Here is a 22,770-nt window from a genome sequence, read left to right as displayed (position 1 = left end):
AACTTGCCGAGCATTCAGTCCACGGTGACAGATGAGAAGAGCTTGTTTATCTCAACAGCGGGTTTCATTGCAACAAGCTCAGTAACAGTGCGAGCAGCTTCGCTCGCTGAGAACTAACTCGGTTACATACAGACGGGGAGGAGATTATTACACACTCCAGTTACAGTCAGGGCCATCCACAAACACAAGTGAGCAACTGTTTAACAAGCTAACATGTAAAGTGAGCTTCAATGTGCCACCATGATCCCACAAATGCATTTTAAAACAAAAATAATACTAGGAATGCAGTGATGAGTTGTCAACCATGCCCCCGAACGTCACAATATGTTAGAGTGTTCACAGGTCAAGGAGGAGGGAGTGTTGAGCCTCCTAATGAGTATTCAGGTGCATGTCCCCAGGTCCTGATGGGTTTACCCCCAGGTTATTGAAGGAGCCAAGAGACAAGATTGCTGGGACTTGACCAGTATCTTTGTGTCCTCTCTAGGTGCAGGTGGGTCCTGGAGGACTGGTGAGCGGCTAATGTTGTAACTCTGTTTAAGAAGGGAACAAAGGAAAATTCTTGGAACTATAGACTGGTGAGTCTCAAGTCAATTGGAGGGAAATGGTTGGAGAAAATTTTTAGGGATAGGATATATGAGCATTTGGAAACCTGTGTCGTGATTAGGGAGAGGCAGCATGGCTTTGTGCAGGGCAGGTCGTGTCTTACCAACTTGATTGAGTTTTTGACAAGGTGACGAGAGGGATTGATGAGGGTAGGGCAGTGGATGTTGTCTGCATGGATTTTAAAAAGGCGTTTGACAAAGTCCCTCGTGGGAGTCTAATCGAGAAGATTAAGGTACATGGGGTTCCCCGCAAATTGGCTGCTTGGATTCAAAACTGGCGCAAAGAAGACGTTGGGTAGTGGTTGAAGGGACATATTTGAGCTGGAGGTCTGTAACTGGTGGTGTTTTGCACAAATCTGTGTTGGGATCTCTGCTGTTTATGATGTATATAAATGACCCAGATGAAAATGTAGACGGGTGGGTTAGTAAGACATAGACATAGACATAGAATAGTTCAGCACAGTACAGGCCCCTCGGCCCACAGTGTTGTGCCGACCCTCAAACCCTGCCTCCCATATAAGCCCCCACCTTAAATTCCTCCATATACCTGTCTAGTAGTCTCTTAAACTTCACTAGTGTATCTGCCTCCACCACTGACTCAGGCAGTACATTCCACGCACCAACCACTCTGAGTGAAAAACCTTCCTCTAATATCCCCCTTACCTTAAAGCCATGTCATCTTGTACTGAGCAGTGGTGTCCTGGGGAAGAGGTGCTGGCTATCCACTCTATCTATTCCTCTTATTACCTTGTACACCTCTATCATGTCTCCTCTCATTCTCCTTCTCTTCAAAGAGAAAATCCCTAGCTCCCTTAATCTCTGATCATAATGCATACTCTCTGAACCAGGCAGCATCCTGGTAAATCTCCTCTGTGCCCTTTCCAATGCTTCCACATCCTTCCTATAGTGAGGCGACCAGAACTGGACACAGTACTCCAAGTGTGGCCGAACCAGAGCTTTATAGAGCTGCATCATTACCTCGCGACTCTTAAACTCTATCCCTCGACTTATGAAAGCTAACACTCCATAAGCTTTCTTAACTACCCTATCCACCTGTGAGGCAACTTTCAGGGATCTGTGGACATGTACCCCCAGATCTCTCTGCTCCTCCTCACTACCAAGTATCCTGCCATTTACTTTGTATTCTGCCTTGGAGTTTGTCCTTCCAAAGTGTACCATCTCACACTTCTCCGGGTTGAACTCCATCTGCCACTTCTCAGCCCACTTCTGCATCCTATCAATGTCTCTCTGCAATCTTTGACAATCCTCTACACTACCTACAACACCACCAACCTTTGTGTCATCTGCAAACTTGCCAACGCACCCTTCTACCCCAACATCCAGGTCGTTAATAAAAATCACGAAAAGTAGAGGTCCCAGAACAGATCCTTGTGGGACACCACTAGTCACAATCCTCTAATCTGAATGTACTCCCTCCACCATCACCCTCTGCCTTCTGCAGGCGCCAATTCTGATTCCACCTGGCCAAACTTCCCTGGATCCCATGCCTTCTAACTTTCTGAATAAGCCTACCATGTGGAACCTTGTCAAATGCCTTACTAAAATCCATATAGATCACATCCACTGTACTACCCTCATCTATATGCCTGGTCACCTCCTCAAAGAACTCTATCAGGCTTGTTAGACACCATCTGCCCTTCACAAAGCCATGCTGACTGTCCCTGATCAGACCATGATTCTCTAAATACCTATAGATCCTATCTCTAAGAATCTTTTCCAACAGCTTTCCCACCACAGACGTAAGGCTCACTAATTACCCGGACTATCCCTACTACCTTTTTTGAACAAGGGGACAACATTCGTCTCCCTCCAATCCTCACGTACCATTCCTGTAGACAACGAGGACATAAAGATCCTAGCCAGAGGCTCAGCAATCTCTTTTCTCGCCTCGTGGAGCAGCCAGGGGAATATTCCATCAGGCCCTGGGGACTTATCTGTCCTAATGTATTTTAACAACTCCAACACCTCCTCTCCCTTAATATCAACAAGCTCCAGAACATCAACCTCACTCATATTGTCCTCACCATCAAGCTCCCTCTCATTGGTGAATACCAAAGAGAAATATTCATTGAGGACCTCGCTCACTTCCACAGCCTCCAGGCACATCTTCCCACCTTTATCTCTAATTGGTCCTACCTTCACTCCTGTCATCCTTTTTTTCTTCACATAATTGAAGAATGCCTTGGGGTTTTCCTTTACCCTGCTCGCCAAGGCCTTCTCATGCCCCCTTCTTGCTCTTCTCAGCCCCTTCTTAAGCTCCTTTCTTGCTTCCCTGTATTCCTCAATAGACCCATCTGATCCTTGCTTCCTAAACCTCATGTATGCTGCCTTCTTCCACCTGACTAGATTTTCCACCTCACTTGTCACCCATGGTTCCTTCACCCTGCCATTCCTTATCTTCCTCACCGGGACAAATTTATCCCTAACATCCCGCAAGAGATCTCTAAACATTGACCACATGTCCATAGTACATTTCCCTGCAAAAACATCATCCCAATTCAGACCCACAAGTTCTAGCCTTATAGCCTCAATTTGCCTTTCCCCAATTAAAAGTTTTCCTGTCCTCTCTGATTCTATCCTTTTCCATGATAATGCTAAAGGCCAGGGAGCGGTGGTCACTGTCCCCCAGATGCTCACCCACTGAGAGATCTGTGACCTGACCCGGTTCATTACCTAGTACTAGATCTAGTATGGCATTCCCCCTGGTCGGCCTGTCCACATACTGTGACAGGAATCCGTCCTGGACACACTTAACAAACTCTGCCCCATCTAAACCCTTGGAACTAATCAGGTGCCAATCAATATTCGGGAAGTTAAAGTCACCCATGATAACAACCCTGTTATTCTTGCACCTTTCCAAAATCTGCCTCCCAATCTGCTCTCTGTATCTCTGCTGCTACCATGGGGCCTATAGAATACCCCCAGTAGAGTAACTGCTCCCTTCCTGTTCCTGACTAGCACCCATACTGACTCAAAAGAGGATCCTGCTACATTACCCACCCTTTCTGTAGCTGTAATAGTGTGCCTGACCAGTAATGCCACCCCTCCTCCCCTTTTTCCACCCTCTCTATCCCTTTTAAAGCACTGAAATCCAGGAATATTGAGAATCCATTCCTGCCCTGGTGCCAGCCAAGTCTCTGTAATGGCCACTACATCATAATTCCATGTATGTATCCAAGCTCTCAGTTCATCACCTTTGTTCCTGATGCTTCTTGCATTGAGGTACACACATTTCAGCCCTTCTACCTTACTGTCTTTACACTGTTTATTCTGCTTCTCTTTCCTCAAAGCCTCTCTGTATGTTAGATCTGGCTTTACTCCATACACTTCTTTCACTGCTCTACCGCTGCGGGTCTGATCCCCCTTGCAAATTAGTATGAACCATCCGAAGCCATGCTGGCAAACCTACCTGCAAGGATATTGCTCCCCCTCGAGTTCCGGTGCAACCCAACCAATCTGTACAGGTCCCACCTTCCCCAGAAGAGATCCCAATGATCTAAAAATCTAAAACCCTGTTCCCTGCACCAACTCCTCAGCCATGCATTCAACTGCCATCTCCTCCAATTCTTACCATCACTGTCACATAGCACTGGCAGCAATCCTGAGAACGCCACCCTTGAGATCCTGTTCTTCAGCCTTCTGCCTAGTTCCCAAAACTCACACTTCAGGACCTCATCCCTCTTCCTGCCTATGTCGTTGGTCCCAACATGTATCACGACTTCTGGTTGCTTTCCCTCTCGTACCAGGATGTCGTGCACCCGGTCAGAGACATCCCGGACCCTGGCACCCAGGAGGCAACAAACCATGCGGGGGTCCTTCTCACGTCCACAAAATCTCCTGTCTGCTCCCCTGACTATAGAGTCTCCAATGACGACAGCTCTCCTCTTCTCCGTCCCACCCTTCTGCACCACAGGGTCAGACTCAGTGCCGGAGGCCCTACCACAGTGGCTCACACCTGTTCGGTCGTCCCCGCCAACAGTATCCAGGACGGTAAACTTATTATTCAGGGGAATGGCTACAGGGGTGCTCTGCACTACCTGTCTGCTCACCTTTGCTTTCCCCCCTCTGACTGTCACCCAACGACCTGCTTCTGACAGCCTAGGTGTGACTACCTCCCTGTAGCTCTCATATGACTGCCTCATTCTCCCTTATGAGTCAAAGGTCATCCAGCTGCTGCTCCAGATTCCTTACACAATATTCCAGATCATCCAGCCGTATGCACTTCTGGCAGATGTGACTCTGCGGGAGAGGGGCGTTCCCCCAAGACTGCCACATCTCACATGAGAGGCACATCACTGTCTCAGGAGACATTGTAAAAACTAACTGCGAGCAAGCTTGTCCTCTGCCTCTTCTCGTCAAAGCCTCAAAGCTCCACTCCTTCACTGGCCCCCTCACGTGAGCTACCCCTCTATTTATCTGTTTGAGCTTTTCAAAATGCTTGGTCACCTGACCTCGACTGCCCAATCAGCTGCTTTCTGCTGAGTCTGAGCGCTTCAAATCCTGATTGTCTAATCAACGGCTTTCTGCTGATCTATTCAAATCTTGATTGACTTGATTGCACAGACCAACTGCCAAAACTGCCAGAATCTCTCGAGTCAAAGCCTCAAAGCTCCACTCACTCACTGGCTGCTTTCCACTGTAGTAAGTTTGTGGATGATACCAAGATTGGTGGAGTTATGGATGGTGTGAGAAAGAAGACTGGCAAACAGTACAGTGTAATATAGATCAGTTGCAGATATGGGCAGAGAAATGGCAGATGGAGTGTAATCCAAATAAATGTGAGGTTTTGCAAAGAGACAGTACACTGTTAAGGGCAAGACCCTTAATGTTGCTGAGCAGAGAGATCCTAGGGGTCCTGGAAAGTAGCTACACAGGTCGATAGGCTGGGTAAAGCTTATGGAATGCTTGCTTTTAGTCAAGGCTTTGAGTTCAAAAGTCAGAGGTTATATCACAACTTTATAAAACACTGATTAGGCCCTATCTGGAGTATTGCATACATTTCTAATTGCTTCACTATAGAAAGGACGTTGGGGTTTTGGAGAGGGTGCAGAGAAGGTTCGCCAGGATGCTGCCTGGTTTACAGGAAATGTGCTATCATGAGAGGATGGATAAACATAGGTTGTTTTCTCTGGGGCAGTGGACACTCAGGGGAGATGTGACACAGATTTATGAGAGGAATAGATGGAGTAGACAGGGAGCATCTTTTTCCCAGGTTGAAATATCTAATACCAGAGGGCATGCATTGAAGGTGAGAGGGCGTAGTTCAAAGGAGATGTGAGTTTTTCACTCAGACAGCAGTGGTTGCCTGGAATGCACTGCCTGGTATAGTGGTAAAGGCAAATGTATTACAGGCGTTTAAGAGACATTTAGATGGGCACATGAATATGAGAAAGATGGAGGGGATAGATGTTGGTAGGAGGGGTAGGTTTTTGGGGTTTTTGATTTACTTTTTAGCTGGTTCTGCACAACTTTCTGGGATGAACAGCCTGTTCGGGTGACATACTGTTCTATGGAGAACCCCACTGTCAACCAGCTCAGACCAGCAGTCACCCCACCGTCGCCAGTGACTCTGACCCACGCACAGTCCAGTGTCACCCCATCGTCACCAGCGACCCTGACCCAGGCACAGTCCGGTGTCACCCCGACCCAGGCACAGTCCAGTGTCACCCCACCGTCGCCAGTGACCCTGACCCAGGCACAGTCCGGTGTCACCCCGACCCAGGCACAGTCCAGTGTCACCCCACCGTCGCCAGTGACCCTGACCCAGGCACAGTCCGGTGTCACCCCATCGTCACCAGCGACCCTGACCCAGGCACAGTCCGGTGTCACCCCACCGTCACCAGCGACCCTGACCCAGGCACAGTCTGGTGTCACCCCATCGTCACCAGCGACCCTGACCCAGGCACAGTCCGGTGTCACCCCACCGTCACCAGCGACCCTGACCCAGGCACAGTCTGGTGTCACCCCAACCCAGGCACAGTCTGGTGTCACCCCATCGTCGCCAGTGACCCCGACCCAGGCACAGTCCGGTGTCACCCCACCGTCGCCAGTGACCCCGACCCAGGCACAGTCCGGCGTCACCCCACCGTTCTCAGTGACCCTGACCCAGGCACAGTCCGACGTCACCCCACTGTCACCAGTGACCCTGACCCAGGCACAGTCCGGCGTCACCCCACCGTCGCCAGTGACCCTGACCCAGGCACAGTCCGGTGTCACCCCGACCCAGGCACAGTCCGTTCTCACCTCACCGTCACCAGTGACCCTGACCCAGGCACAGTCCGGTGTCACTCCGACCCAGGCACAGTCCGTTCTCACCTCACCGTCACCAGTGACCCCGACCCAGGCACAGTCTGGTGTCACCCCACCGTCACCAGTGAACCTGACCCAGGCACAGTCCGGTGTCACCCCATCGTCGCCAGTGACCCCGACCCAGGCACAGTCCGGTGTCACCCCATCGTCGCCAGTGACCCCGACCCAGGCACAGTCCGACGTCACCCCACCATCACCAGTGACCCCGACCCAGGCACAGTCCGTTCTCACCTCACCGTCACCAGTGACCCTGACCCAGGCACAGTCCGGCGTCACCCCACCGTCGCCAGTGACCCTGACCCAGGCACAGTCCGGTGTCACCCCGACCCAGGCACAGTCCGTTCACACCTCACCGTCACCAGTGACCCTGACCCAGGCACAGTCCGGTGTCACCCCACCGTCGCCAGTGACCCTGACCCAGGCACAGTCCGGTGTCACCCCACCGTCGCCAGTGACCCTGACCCAGGCACAGTCCGGCGTCACCCCACCGTCGCCAGTGACCCTGACCCAGGCACAGTCCGGCGTCACCCCACCGTTCCCAGTGACCCTGACCCAGGCACAGTCCGGCGTCACCCCACCGTCGCCAGAGACCCTGACCCAGGCACAGTACGGTGTCACCCCACCGTCGCCAGTGACCCTGACCCAGGCACAGTCCGGTGTCACCCCACCGTCGCCAGTGACCCTGACCCAGGCACAGTCCGGTGTCACCCCGACCCAGGCACAGTCCGGTGTCACCCCACCGTCGCCAGTGACCCTGACCCAGGCACAGTCCGGTGTCACCCCACCGTCGCCAGTGACCCCGACCCAGGCACATTCCGGCGTCACCCCACCGTCGCCAGCGACCCCGACCCAGGCACAGTCCGGTGTCACCCCACCGTCGCCAGTTACCCTGTCCCAGGCACAGTCCGGCGTCACCCCACCATCCCAGTGACCCTGACCCATGCACAGTCCGGTGTCACCCCGACCCAGGCACAGTCCGGTGTCACCTCGACCCAGGCACAGTCCGGTGTCACCCCACCGTCGCCAGTGACCCTGACCCAGGCACAGTCCGGTGTCACCCTGACCCAGGCACAGTCCGGTGTCACCCCACCGTCGCCAGTGACCCTGACCCAGGCACAGTCCGGTGTCACCCCGACCCAGGCACAGTCCGGCGTCACCCCACCATCACCAGTGACCCTGACCCAGGCACAGTCCGGCGTCACCCCATTGCCACCAGTGACCCCGACCCAGGCACAGTCCGTTCTCACCTCACCGTCACCAGTGACCCTGACCCAGGCACAGTCCGGCGTCACCCCACCATCACCAGTGACCCTGACCCAGGCACAGTCCGGCGTCACCCCACCGTCACCAGTGACCCTGACCCAGGCACAGTCCGGCGTCACCCCACCGTCGCCAGTGACCCTGACCCAGGCACAGTCCGGTGTCACCCCGACCCAGGCACAGTCCGTTCTCACCTCACCGTCACCAGTGACCCTGACCCAGGCACAGTCCGGCGTCACCCCACCGTCACCAGTGACCCTGACCCAGGCACAGTCCGGTGTCACCCCGACCCAGGCACAGTCCGGTGTCACCCCACCGTCGCCAGTGACCCTGACCCAGGCACAGTCCGGTGTCACCCCGACCCAGGCACAGTCCGGTGTCACCCCACCGTCACCAGTGACCCTGACCCAGGCACAGTCCGGTGTCACCCCACCGTCGCCAGTGACCCTGACCCAGGCACAGTCCGGTGTCACCCCACCGTCGCCAGTGACCCTGACCCAGGCACAGTCCGGTGTCACCCCACCGTCGCCAGTGACCCTGACCCAGGCACAGTCCGGTGTCACCCCACCGTCGCCAGTGACCGCGACCCAGGCACAGTCCGGCGTCACCCCACCGTCGCCAGCGACCCCGACCCAGGCACAGTCCGGCGTCACCCCACCGTCGCCAGTTACCCTGACCCAGGCACAGTCCGGTGTCACCCCATTGTCACCAGTGACCCCGACCCAGGCACAGTCCGTTCTCACCTCACCGTCACCAGTGACCCTGACCCAGGCACAGTCCGGCGTCACCCCACCGTCGCCAGTGACCCTGACCCAGGCACAGTCCGGTGTCACCCCGACCCAGGCACAGTCCGGTGTCACCTCGACCCAGGCACAGTCCGGTGTCACCCCACCGTCGCCAGTGACCCTGACCCAGGCACAGTCCGGTGTCACCCCGACCCAGGCACAGTCCGTTCTCACCTCACCGTCACCAGTGACCCTGACCCAGGCACAGTCCGGTGTCACCCCACCGTCACCAGTGACCCTGACCCAGGCACAGTCCGGTGTCACCCCGACCCAGGCACAGACCGGTGTCACCCCACCGTCGCCAGTGACCCTGACCCAGGCACAGTCCGGTGTCACCGCGACCCAGGCACAGTCCGGTGTCACCCCACCGTCGCCAGTGACCCTGACCCAGGCACAGTCCGGTGTCACCCCACCGTCGCCAGCGACCCCGACCCAGGCACAGTTCGGTGTCACCCCACCGTCGCCAGTTACCCTGTCCCAGGCACAGTCCGGCGTCACCCCACCATCCCAGTGACCCTGACCCAGGCACAGTCCGGTGTCACCCCGACCCAGGCACAGTCCGGTGTCACCTCGACCCAGGCACAGTCCGGTGTCACCCCACCGTCGCCAGTGACCCTGACCCAGGCACAGTCCGGTGTCACCCCGACCCAGGCACAGTCCGGTGTCACCCCACCGTCGCCAGTGACCCTGACCCAGGCACAGTCCGGTGTCACCCCGACCCAGGCACAGTCCGGTGTCACCCCACCGTCGCCAGTGACCCTGACCCAGGCACAGTCTGGTGTCACCCCACCGTCGCCAGCGACCCCGACCCAGGCACAGTTCGGTGTCACCCCACCGTCGCCAGTTACCCTGTCCCAGGCACAGTCCGGCGTCACCCCACCATCCCAGTGACCCTGACCCAGGCACAGTCCGGTGTCACCCTGACCCAGGCACAGTCCGGTGTCACCCCACCGTCGCCAGTGACCCTGACCCAGGCACAGTCCGGTGTCACCCCGACCCAGGCACAGTCCGGCGTCACCCCACCATCACCAGTGACCCTGACCCGGGCACAGTCCGGCGTCACCCCATTGCCACCAGTGACCCCGACCCAGGCACAGTCCGTTCTCACCTCACCGTCACCAGTGACCCTGACCCAGGCACAGTCCGTTCTCACCTCACCGTCACCAGTGACCCTGACCCAGGCACAGTCCGGTGTCACCCCACCGTCGCCAGTGACCCTGACCCAGGCACAGTCCGGCGTCACCCCACCGTCACCAGTGACCCCGACCCAGGCACAGTCCGTTCTCACCTCACCGTCACCAGTGACCCTGACCCAGGCACAGTCCGGTGTCACCCCACCGTCGCCAGTGACCCTGACCCAGGCACAGTCCGGTGTCACCCCGACCCAGGCACAGTCCGGTGTCACCTCAACCCAGGCACAGTCCGGTGTCACCCCACCGTCGCCAGTGACCCTGACCCAGGCACAGTCCGGTGTCACCCCGACCCAGGCACAGTCCGGTGTCACCCCACCGTCACCAGTGACCCTGACCCAGGCACAGTCCGGTGTCACCCCACCGTCGCCAGTGACCCTGACCCAGGCACAGTCCGGTGTCACCCCACCGTCGCCAGTGACCCTGACCCAGGCACAGTCCGGCGTCACCCCACCGTCGCCAGTGACCCCGACCCAGGCACAGTCCGGTGTCACCCCACCGTCGCCAGTGACCCTGACCCAGGCACAGTCCGGCGTCACCCCACCGTCGCCAGTGACCCTGACCCAGGCACAGTCCGGTGTCACCCCACCGTCGCCAGTGACCGCGACCCAGGCACAGTCCGGCGTCACCCCACCGTCGCCAGCGACCCCGACCCAGGCACAGTCCGGCGTCACCCCACCGTCGCCAGTTACCCTGACCCAGGCACAGTCCGGTGTCACCCCATTGTCACCAGTGACCCCGACCCAGGCACAGTCCGTTCTCACCTCACCGTCACCAGTGACCCTGACCCAGGCACAGTCCGGCGTCACCCCACCGTCGCCAGTGACCCTGACCCAGGCACAGTCCGGTGTCACCCCGACCCAGGCACAGTCCGGTGTCACCTCAACCCAGGCACAGTCCGGTGTCACCCCACCGTCGCCAGTGACCCTGACCCAGGCACAGTCCGGTGTCACCCCGACCCAGGCACAGTCCGTTCTCACCTCACCGTCACCAGTGACCCTGACCCAGGCACAGTCCGGTGTCACCCCACCGTCGCCAGTGACCCTGACCCAGGCACAGTCCGGTGTCACCCCGACCCAGGCACAGTCCGGTGTCACCTCACCGTCACCAGTGACCCTGACCCAGGCACAGTCCGGTGTCACCCCGACCCAGGCACAGTCCGGTGTCACCCCACCGTCGCCAGTGACCCTGACCCAGGCACAGTCCGGTGTCACCCCACCGTTCCCAGTGACCCTGACCCAGGCACAGTCCGGCGTCACCCCACCGTCGCCAGTGACCCTGACCCAGGCACAGTCCGGTGTCACCCCGACCCAGGCACAGTCCGGTGTCACCCCACCGTCGCCAGTGACCCTGACCCAGGCACAGTCCGGCGTCACCCCACCGTTGCCAGTTACCCTGACCCAGGCACAGTCCAGTGTCACCCCACCATCGCCAGTTACCCTGACCCAGGCACAGTCCGGCGTCACCCCACCATTCCCAGTGACCCTGACCCAGGCACAGTCCGGCGTCACCCCACAGTTCCTAGTGACCCTGACCCAGGCACAGTCCGGTGTCACCCCACCGTCACCAGTGACCCTGACCCGGGCACAGTCCGGTGTCACCCCACCGTCGCCAGTGACCCTGACCCAGGTACAGTCCGGTGTCACCCCACCGTCGCCAGTGAACCTGACCCAGGTACAGTCCGGTGTCACCCCACCGTCACCAGTGACCCCGACCCAGGCACAGTCCGTTCTCACCTCACCGTCACCAGTGAACCTGACCCAGGTACAGTCCGGTGTCACCCCACCGTCACCAGTGACCCCGATCCAGGCACAGTCCGGTGTCACCCCACCGTCGCCAGTGATCCCGACCCAGGTACAGTCCGGTGTCACCCCACCGTCACCAGTGACCCCAACCCAGGCGCAGTCCGGCGTCACCCCTCCGTCGCCAGTGACCCTGACCCTCATTCCATCTGGCACGTTCTCCTCTCCCACAATAAGTGGACACAGCCTGGGACATCTCACCAACTCTACCTACTCTTCCCTTTGTCTCAGTGAAGCAGTCAGTCTAATCAAAGACCCCAGCTGCCCCAGACGTTCTCTCTTCTCCTTTCTCATCTGGCAAAAGCCTGAAAGTCTGTAGCACCAGGCTTCTACCCCACTGTTACCTGACTATTGGACAGTGGCCTCATGCAATTAGATGGCCCCTGGACTTCACAATCGACGTTGCTCATAGTTGTCTAACTGCACTGCACTTTGTAACTGTAACAGTTGATTCTGCATTTTCTTCTTGTTCTACCTCATTGCACCAATGTGATGAAATGATCTCCGTACATGTGCCAATTTCCTGAGTGTGAATTTGCAGGAGTATTGTCACCCCCACATCTCTCTCACCTTCTTGGGGCACTGGATATCTCGGGCCAGGTTCATCAGTAGGTCATGAGAAATGGGATCCACCAGATTCAGGAAGGCTGTGTGTTTATAAAGGACATCGTTCAAAGATGTGCCTTCCAAGCCCAGGTCCTGCAGGAGAGAAGACAGCTGATCAGAGACTGAAACCCATCACATGATTCCCCATTGATTCTTTCCACCTCAGTCCTTCTATCTGAACTCCTTGTGATTTCACAATCTCTTCCAAAGCTACCACTACCCCTTGAATCCCTTCCCCTCCATGTTGTTCCCCAAATCAGTTCTCTATTGAGGTGCTCCTTAAACAACTCTCTTCAGCCAGCGCCAGCTGCCTCTTTCTGAGCCAGTTCCAGGGGATCACTTTACTCCAGCCCCATGTGTCCCATTCGTCACCCCTCCCCACCCTCACCCCGCCAACCTCCTGACCAATACACTGAAAGCAAATTACTCAAATACAACATGTGAGGTGGGCTGGGAAAAAGATCGTTCAACAGAAACATCCTCTCTTTCCCTTACAGTGTTTCTTGTTTACAATCAAAGAATGAAATCCAGCTTCCACTCATCCTGATCAGCTGGTAACCTGCACCAGCACAAGTCCGGATTGGTTAAGCCAATCTGAAAGGGCTGAGATCGACATTCAGCTGAAATAAAATAATGAAGTAAATTTATTATCAAAGTATGTATACATTATAATACTACCATGGGATTAATTTCCTTGTAGACGTTTGCATGAAAATAAAACAATACAATAGAATTTATGAAAATCTACACATAAATTGAGAGTGAAAAACAACCAATGTGCAAAAGAAGACAAATTGTGGAAATAAAAAATAAATAATACTGACAACTTCTGTCAAAATCCTGTTTCTGGATTTCAGTTCGGCATTCAACATTATTGTTCCACAGACCTTGGTGAGCAAACTCCTACTCCTCAGTCTAAATATGCCACTGAGTGACTGCGTGTTGGACTTCCTGACCAACAGACCTCAGATCGTCAGGCTGCACGATCACTCCTCCCTCTTCATCACCCTCAACACAGCCCCCACCCCACAGGGCTGTGTGCTCAGCCTGCCGCTGCACACTCTGCTCACAATGACTGTGCTGAACCCATTGCTGCACACTCTGCTCACAATGACTGTGCTGAACCCATTGCTGCACACTCTGCTCACAATGATTGTGTGCTGAGCCCGTTGCTGCACACTCTGCTCACAATGACTGTGCTGAACCCATTGCTGCACACTCTGCTCACAATGACTGTGTGCTGAGCCCGTTGCTGCACACTCTGCTCACAATGACTGTGTGCTGAGCCCGTTGTTGCACACTCTGCTCACAATGACTGTGTGCTCAGCCTGCCGCTGCACACTCTGCTCACAATGACTGTGTGCTGTGCCCGTTGCTCCACACTCTGCTCACAATGACTGTGTGCTGAACCCGTTGCTGCACACTCTGCTCACAATGACTGTGTGCTGAACCCGTTACTGCACACTCTGCTCACAATGACTGTGTGCTGACCCCGTTGCTGCACACTCTGCTCACAATGACTGTGTGCTGTGCCCACCGCTACACACTCTGCTCACAATGACTGTGTGCTGAGCCCGTTGCTGCACACTCTGCTCACAATGACTGTGTGCTGAACCCGTTGCTGCACACTCTGCTCACAATGACTGTTCTGAACCCATTGCTGCACACTCTGCTCACAATGACTGTGTGCTGAACCCATTGCTGCACACTCTGCTCACAATGACTGTGTGCTGTGCCCGTTGCTGCACACTCTGCTCACAATGACTGTGTGCTCAGCCTGCCGCTGCACACACTGCTCACAATGACTGTGTGCTCAGCCTGCCGCTGCACACTCTGCTCACAATGACTGTGCTGAGCCCGTTGCTGCACACTCTGCTCACGATGACTGTGTGATGAGCCCACCGCTGCACACTCTGCTCACAATGACTGTGTGCTGTGCCTGTTGCTGCACACTCTGCTCACAATGACTGTTCTGAGCCCTCTGCTGCACACTCTGCTGACAATGACTGTGTGCTGAGCCCGTTGCTGCACACTCTGCTCACGATGACTGTGTGATGAGCCCACCGCTGCACACTCTGCTCACAATGACTGTGTGCTGTGCCTGTTGCTGCACACTCTGCTCACAATGACTGTTCTGAGCCCACTGCTGCACACTCTGCTCACAATGACTGTGTGCTGAGCCCGTTGCTGCACACTCGGCTCACAATGACTGTGTGATGAGCCCACCGCTGCACACTCTGCTCACAATGACTACTCTGAGCCCACTGCTGCACACTCTGCTCACAATGACTGTTCTGAGCCCACTGCTGCACACTCTGCACACAATGACTGTGTGCTGAGCCCGTTGCTGCACACTCTGCTCACAATGACTGTGTGCTGTGCCCACCGCTGCACACTCTGCTCACAATGACTGTGTGCTGACCACGTTGCGGCACACTCTGCTCACAATGACTGTGTGCTGAACCCGTTGCTGCACACTCTGCTCACAATGACTGTGTGCTGTGCCCGTTGCGGCACACTCTGCTCACAATGACTGTGTGCTCAGCCTGCCGCTGCACACTCTTCTCACAATGACTGTGTGCTCAGCCTGCCGCTGCACAGCCTGCTCACGATGACTGTGTGCTGAGCCCGTTGCTGCACACTCTGCTCACAATGACTGTGTGCTGAACGCGTTGCTGCACACTCTGCTCACAATGACTGTGTGCTCAGCCTGTTGCTGCACACTCTGCTCACAATGACTGTGTGCTGAACCCGTTGCTGCACACTCTGCTCACAATGACTGTGCTGAGCCCGTTGCTGCACACTCTGCTCACAATGACTGTGTGCTGAGCCCACTTCTGCACACTCTGCTCACAATGACTGTGTGCTGAGCCTGTTGCTGCACACTCTGCTCACAATTACTGTGTGCTGAGCCCGTTGCTGAACTCTGCTCACAATGACTGTGTGCTGTGCCCACCGCTGCACACTCTGCTCACAATGACTGTGTGCTGAACCCATTGCTGCACACTCTGCTCACAATGACTGTGTGATGAGCTCACCGCTGCACACTCTGCTCACAATGACTGTGTGCTGTGCCCACCGCTGCACACTCTGCTCACAATGACTGTGTGCTGTGCCCGTTGCGGCACACTCTGCTCACAATGACTGTGTGCTCAGCCTGCCGCTGCACACTCTGCTCACAATGACTGTGTGCTCAGCCTGCCGCTGCACAGCCTGCTCACGATGACTGTGTGCTGAACCCGTTTCTGCATACTCTGCTCACAATGACTGTGTGCTGAGCCCATTGCTGCACACTCTGCTCACAATGACTGTGTGCTGAACCCACTGCTTCACACTCTGCTCACAATGACTGCACAGCCAACCACCAGAGTAATGACACTGTCAAATTTACTGATGACATGACCATGGTGGGGCTCATTACCAACAACAACGAGGTGGCCTACAGAGAGGAGGTGGAAGAGTTCCAGGCCTGCTGCCAGGTAGATAACCTCTTTCTCAACGTCCATAAGACAAAGGAGGTGGTTATCAATTATAGGAGAACTCACATATCCCATTGCATCAATGGCACAGCAATGGAAACTGCGAATGGTTTGAAACTCATTGTAGTGCACATCACACGTAACATCTCATGCTCCCAGAATACACCCTACACTGCCCAGCAAGCTCATCACACTTCCTTTCCGAGAAGGCTGAGGAGAGCTGGAACTGGCTCATCTCGCCCTTCAGATGTGCAGTAGGGAACATCCTGACCAGCTGCATCACCGCACGGTATGGAAACTGCACTGTGGCGCACAGGAAGGCTCTACAACAGGTAGTCAAACCTGCCCAACCCAGCACTGGCACCAGCCTACCTGCTATCATGGACGTATATTCAGAAAAGGGCTCGTAACATCTGACCCACCCTGCTCAAGACTGCTTGTCACCCCCATCGGGGAGGAGGGTGCATAGCATCCAGGCCAGGACCACCAGACTCAAAAATGGTTACTTTCCCCAAGTGGTAAGGCTGATCAACACCTCCACCCACCAACTCCACCACTATTGTATTATTTCTTGTCAGTCACCTTATGGACTGCCTCTGTGGACATGCAATCAAATGAGCTATCTTATGTACATTGCTCTTTTATGATTGTGACTTTTAACTTCTGTGTTTTTTTGGTCCTGCATCAGACTCAGAGAAACAATTATTTTGTTCTCCTTAAACAATCTTGAATCTTGAAAATGTGTGTAGAGCCTCTGACAGTAAGTCCATAGGTTGTGCTCAGTGAAGTTATCCAAGCTGCTTCAGGAGCCTGATGACTGTTCCTGAACCTGGTGGTGTGGGACTTGAGGCTCCTCTACCTCCTGCCCAATGGTAGCAGCGAGAAGACAGCCTGTCCTGGACAGTGGGGAGATGGGGTAGTCCTCATTGATAGATGCTGCTTTCCTGTGGCAGAACTCCTTGTAGATGTGCTCAGGGGTGGTGAGGGCTTTGCCTGTGAGGGACTGTGTCTTTTCCATTCCTGGGCACTGGAGTTCCTTGGCACAGGATGAGGAAGCATTAAAGAGGGTGCAGAAGAGATTTACCAGGATGCTGTCTGGATTAGAGAGCATGTCTTATGAGGAAAGATTGAGCAAGTGAGAGCTTTTCTCTTTGGAGCAAAGGCGGATGAGAGATGACTTCAACAACTTCTTTCTCAATATCAGCAAAACGAAGGAGTTAATTACTGACCAGGAAGAGGAAATTGGAGGTCCATGAACCAGTCCTCATTGGGGTATCAGAGATGGAGATGGTCAGCAACTTAGAATTCCTCGGTGGAAGAGCTCGACAGGAACTGTCCTGCACCCAGCAGGTAGGTGCAATTATGAAGAGAGCCCAGCAGCGCCTCTACTTAGAAGTTTGTGAAGATTTGGCATGACACCTAAAACTTTGACAAGCTTCTATAAACGTGTGACGGAGAGTATATTGACTGGCTGCAGGTATGGAAACATCAATGCCCTTGAACAGAAAATCATACAAAAAGTAGTGGATATGACCTGGTCCATTACAGGTAAAGCATCCCTACCATTGAACACAACTACATGGGGCAAGAGAACGGCTTCCATCATTAGGGACCCCCACTACCCAGGACATGCTCTCTTCTTGCTGCTACCATCAGGAAGAAGGTACAGAAGCCTCAGGACTTACACCATGAACTTCAGGAACAGTTATTATCCCTCAATCATCAGATTCTTGAACCAGAGGAGATAACTTCACTTGCCCCATCACTGAAATGTTCCTACAATCTATGGACTCGCTTTAAGGAGTCTTCATCTCATGTTATCAATACTTATTTATTTATTTTTTCTCAGCTCAGGCTGGTGAAACCTGAGGTAAAGGCTGGGCATGGCTAAGCACACTCATTTGTTAATTGCTAAACCTTCAGATTATTCCAGTGGTGTTTAGTATTGTGGCTTTCTGGATATCCACATAAATATTTCTGTGTAGGCTGAATTGCTTAATGCTATTGTGTAGTGACTTTGGGATGATAGTGGTTGTAGATATTACTACCGGGACAATAAATACCCTGTTCATATTCCATAGTCTTTCAATTTCCTCTTTAAATTAAACATATTTCTGGAGTATTTCACTTATTGATTTCTGTAAGTTATGTGTGTTTGGAATGTCTATATCTATTCAGTAAGTTGTTCTCGCTTGTTTATCCTGTATTATTATAACCAGACAGTTATTATGGATTGTCCAATCTGTAATACCAGATCCGTCATAATATAACTTGTTGGACTCTGAATCTAAAACTGGATCAGGCTTGTATTTATAGTAGGATCTGATGCAATTTATGAGTTTGTATTTTAAAGGAAGATTTTGGTGAATAATATTTTCCATTTGATTGTGCCTGTGCATGTAATCAGATTGAGTTAAACTGTCACAGGATCCTGTAGTGTGTCAGATTGCTTCTGGTTTCTCTTGGCATTTTCTGCATTTATTGTCTTGAATTTGTTGCTCTTTTATTATGTATTTTTAATAATCCTTTTGTGTTAACCACTTGGTCCCGTATTGCCACAAGGAACCCATGTTTCTGGGAAGAGATCTTCAACTCTGAGCCACAGGTGTTCAATGTTCTTGTCAACATCAAGTCTGTTCTGATCATGGGGATGTCTTCCATGGAAGAGCATGCTCTTCCATTGGTTAACTTTGTCTTCTGTAGTGATAATGTCTTCATTTTCCTGGGTTGTGCGTTCTGTTTAGTGGTGTGTACTTCTTATCAGAATTGAATATGCTGGCATGCAGTGCTGAATCCTGTTTTTGTTGATGAAACTATATTCTTAGAAGTCTTATCAGACTAGTGTATAAAGTTTTAATATCTGTTATTCCTCTTCCTCCCTATGTCCTAGGTAGTGTTAATCCAAGTGTGTTTGAGTGTACAGAGTGCTTCCTGAAATTTATTATTTCCGTTCTTATTTTTCTTTGTAAATTTTCCAGATCTGTTTCAGAACAAGGTATTATGCCAAAATACATTCATAAGGGGACAGCAAAAGTGTTTATTGCCTTTGTTATATTTTTACTGTTGAGATCTGTTTGGCAGATTTTCTTAAGCTTTGAAGTGAATTCTGTCGAAAGATTTCTGTTTATCGCACTGTGATCTGTTTTGATATCCCAGGTGCTTAAGTGTTTCATATTCATCCATCGGTTGTATTGTATCTGCTGTTCTGTTTTGTATTCTACTGGCTCTATTGCATCTTTCGTTGTGTTTAATGTTCTGCACGTATCCAGTCCAAAGCTCATGTTTGTATCTTTTGAAAATAGTTCTAATATTTTGCTTTACTGTTGAAGGAGTATATAATTTCAAATCATCCATGTATGTGTGTCAAGGTATAATTCATTCAGATGTCTCTGATTTGATACCCAAGTTTTGTCTGATTCAGTAGATTAGAGAGCGGGTTTAAAGCTGGACGAAATGATAGTGGACTTAAAGTCACCCTGGAAAAAGCCTCGCTTTATTTTGATAATGGTGGTTGCTCTTTTCTGGCTGTTAAAAGACAGCGTGACTGTAGTACACCAATGTTTCATCACATGTTGCAGGAATTTGACAGGTATTGCATGTAGTTTACATACATATAGAGCCTCTGTTAACTATGAGTATGGGATAGAATAAAACACTTTTTGGTAATTAATATAACAACCTTAAAGATTTCTGCTTTTTCTCCATTGTTATTTACATCCTTTCATGCCCTTAGAGCATCCTTTCTGCTCTTCTGTAAGTATATTGTATCCAAGTGAGTGCTGATAAGTTGTGAGATGCATGATGTTACCATTTTATATATAGTCTGTAAACAACTAATAGGACAATATTTTGATGGGTCATTAGTTATTTCTTCTTTAGCTAAGAAACATGTTTTACCTTCTGTCAAAATTTCAGGCACTTTCTCAGGATTTTTCAGAAAATTGTTGATGTGTATTAATAGTTACAGATGAAGGCAAGTGAATTTTATTCACCAATAATTAGGAATATAATCACTGTCAATACTTTTCCAGTTGTAGGTACTTTTTTAATATAACCATTTTTAGCACATCCACTGTAACTTCAGGTGTGGGGATTAAACACCTGATTCTGACGTTCCTGACCACTTTCAGAAGTCTGTGCCTGGGTGCTTCAAGGCATGTTTAGTTTGGTTCTCCATTTACTTCCACTATTTTTTCAGAGCAAACTATAATACCTCACACCAATGTATGTGTTGGGTCGTGGCTTTTCCATCACCACGAAATGGGGCGGAGGGCAGGTATGGTATCTGCCTGACTGCCAGCAGAGCCGCGCAACGTTTCAGAGCAACGAAAATACATTTCAAGTGATGAGATACCTGCAAATACGGTGTGCAAGGGACCTGGGAATACAGGCTGATGGGACACAGAAATAAAACCTTCAGGCATTTTCACAGTTTGCAAAAGTTGTGGATGTGGGATCGGTTTCAACATTTAAGGGAAGTTTGAGTAAGTACAGAGATGGGAGCGGTTCAAAGGACTATGGTTCAGATGCAGGTCAATGAGACCTGTAGAATTACAGTTCAGCATGGGTTAGGTGGGCTGATGGACCGTCTCTACACTGTAGTGAGTAATTACAATGGGATGGATGGATGGGCTGATGAACTGTCTCTATAAAGAAGTGTGTTATTACAATGGGATGGATGGATGGGCTGATGGACTGTCTCTATACTGTCGTGTGTTATTACAATGGGATGGATGGATGGGCTGATGGGCTGTCTCTGAGCTGTTGTGTGTTATTACAATGGGATGGATGGATGGATGTGCTGATGGACTGTCTCCATACTGTAGTGAGTTATTACAATGGGATGGATGGGAAGGATGGGATGGATGGGATGCTAATGGACTGTCTCCATAGTGTAGTGTGTTATAACAATGGGATGGATGGATGGGCTGATGGACTGTCTGTATACTGTATAGTGTTATTATAATGGGATGGATGGATGGGCTGATGGACTGTCTGTATACTGTAGTGTGTTATTACAACGGGATGGTTGGATGGGATGATGGACTGTCTCTAAGCTGTAGGGTGTTAATACAATAGAATGGATGGATGGCTGTGCTGATGGACTGTCTGCATACTGTAGTGAGCTATTACAATGGAATGGATGGATGGAAGGGGTGATAGACTGTCTTCATACAGTAGTCTGTGATTACAATGGGATGCATATGCTGATGGACTGTCTCTATACTGTAAAGTACTATTACAATGGGATGGATAGATGGGCTGATGGACTCTCTCTATACCATAGTGTGTTACTACAATGGGATGGATGGATTTGCTGATGGTATGTCTCTATACTGTAGTGTGTTATTACAATAGAATGGATGGATGGGCTGATGGACTGTCTCTATACTGTAGTGTGTTATTACAATAGAATGGATGGATGGGCTGATAGACTGCCTCTATACAGTAGTGTTTTATCTCAATGGGATGGGTGGATGGATGTGCTCAAGGACTGTCTTTATACTGTAGCCTGTTATTACAATTGAATGGATTGATGGATGGGCTGATGGACTTTCTCCACACTGTGGTGTATTATTACAATGGAATGGATGGATGGATGTGATGGACCGTCACTATACTGTAGTGTCTGATTACAAGCGGATGGATGGATGGGCTGATGGCCCGTCTCTTTCCTGTAGTGTGTTAACACAGTAAAATGGATGGATGTGTTGATGGACTCTCTTTATACTGTAGTGTGTTATTACAATGGGATGGATGGATGGATGTGGTGATGGCCTGTCTCGATACTGCACTGTGTGATTACAATGGGATGGATGGATGGATGGATGGGCAGATGGACTGTCTCTTTCCTGTAGTGTGGTAACACAATAGGATGGATAGATGTGCTGATGGACTCTCTTTATATTGTAGTGCGTTATTACAATGAGATGGATGGATGAGCTGATGGTGTGTCTCCATACTGTAGTGTGTTATTACAATAGGATGGATGTATGGATGGATGTGCTGATGGACTGTCTCTAAACTGTCATGTGTTATTACAATAGGATGGATGGATGGATGGGCTGATGGACTGTCACTATACTGTAGCTTGTTATTACAATTGAATAGATGGATGGATGTACTGACGGACTGTCTCTATACTGTCGTGTGTTATTTCAATGGGACGGATGGATGGGCTGATGGACTGTCTCTGAGCTGTCGTGTGTTATTACGATGGGATGGATGGATGGATGTGCTGATGGACTGTCTCTATACTGCAGTGTGTTATTACAATGGGATGGATGGGAAGGATGGGATGGATGGGAAGGATGGGATGGATGGGATGCTAATGGACGGCCTCCATAGTGTAGTGAGTTGTTACAATGGGATGGATGGATGTGCTGATGGACTGTCTCTGCACTTTCGTGTGTCATTACAATCGGATGGATGGATGTGCTGAGGGACTGTCTCTATACTGTAGAGTGTTATTACAATGGGATAGATGGCTGTGCTGATAGACTCTCTCCACACAGTAGTGTGTGATTACAATGGGATGGATGAATGGATGTGCTGATGGACTGTGTCATACTGTAATGTGTTATTAGAATGGGATGGATGGATTGATTGATGTGCTGATGGACTGTCTCTATACTGTAGTGTGTTATTACAATAGGATGGACGGCTGTGCTAATGGACCATCTGTATACTGTATAGTGTTATTATAATGGGATGGA

At 51.6% G+C, this 22,770-nt stretch overlaps 1 protein-coding gene across 1 annotated transcript in view; it reads right to left on the bottom strand.

Moving 5' to 3' along the window:
- The window catches only part of LOC134341306 (leucine-rich repeat-containing protein 75B-like), a 94,559-nt gene that overhangs the window by 5,785 nt on the left and 66,004 nt on the right, over nt 1–22,770 (bottom strand). The window contains exon 2 of the mRNA XM_063039184.1: nt 12,540–12,668. Within this exon, the coding sequence (XP_062895254.1) occupies nt 12,540–12,668 (129 nt within the window). The remainder of the gene's footprint in view (nt 1–12,539; nt 12,669–22,770) is intronic.

Source organism: Mobula hypostoma (assembly GCF_963921235.1).
Source record: "Mobula hypostoma chromosome 23 unlocalized genomic scaffold, sMobHyp1.1 SUPER_23_unloc_1, whole genome shotgun sequence".
Classification (NCBI taxonomy): Eukaryota; Metazoa; Chordata; class Chondrichthyes; order Myliobatiformes; family Myliobatidae; genus Mobula; species Mobula hypostoma.
Note: the sequence above shows the minus strand (reverse complement) of the source record. Positions and strands in the feature narration are given on the sequence as shown.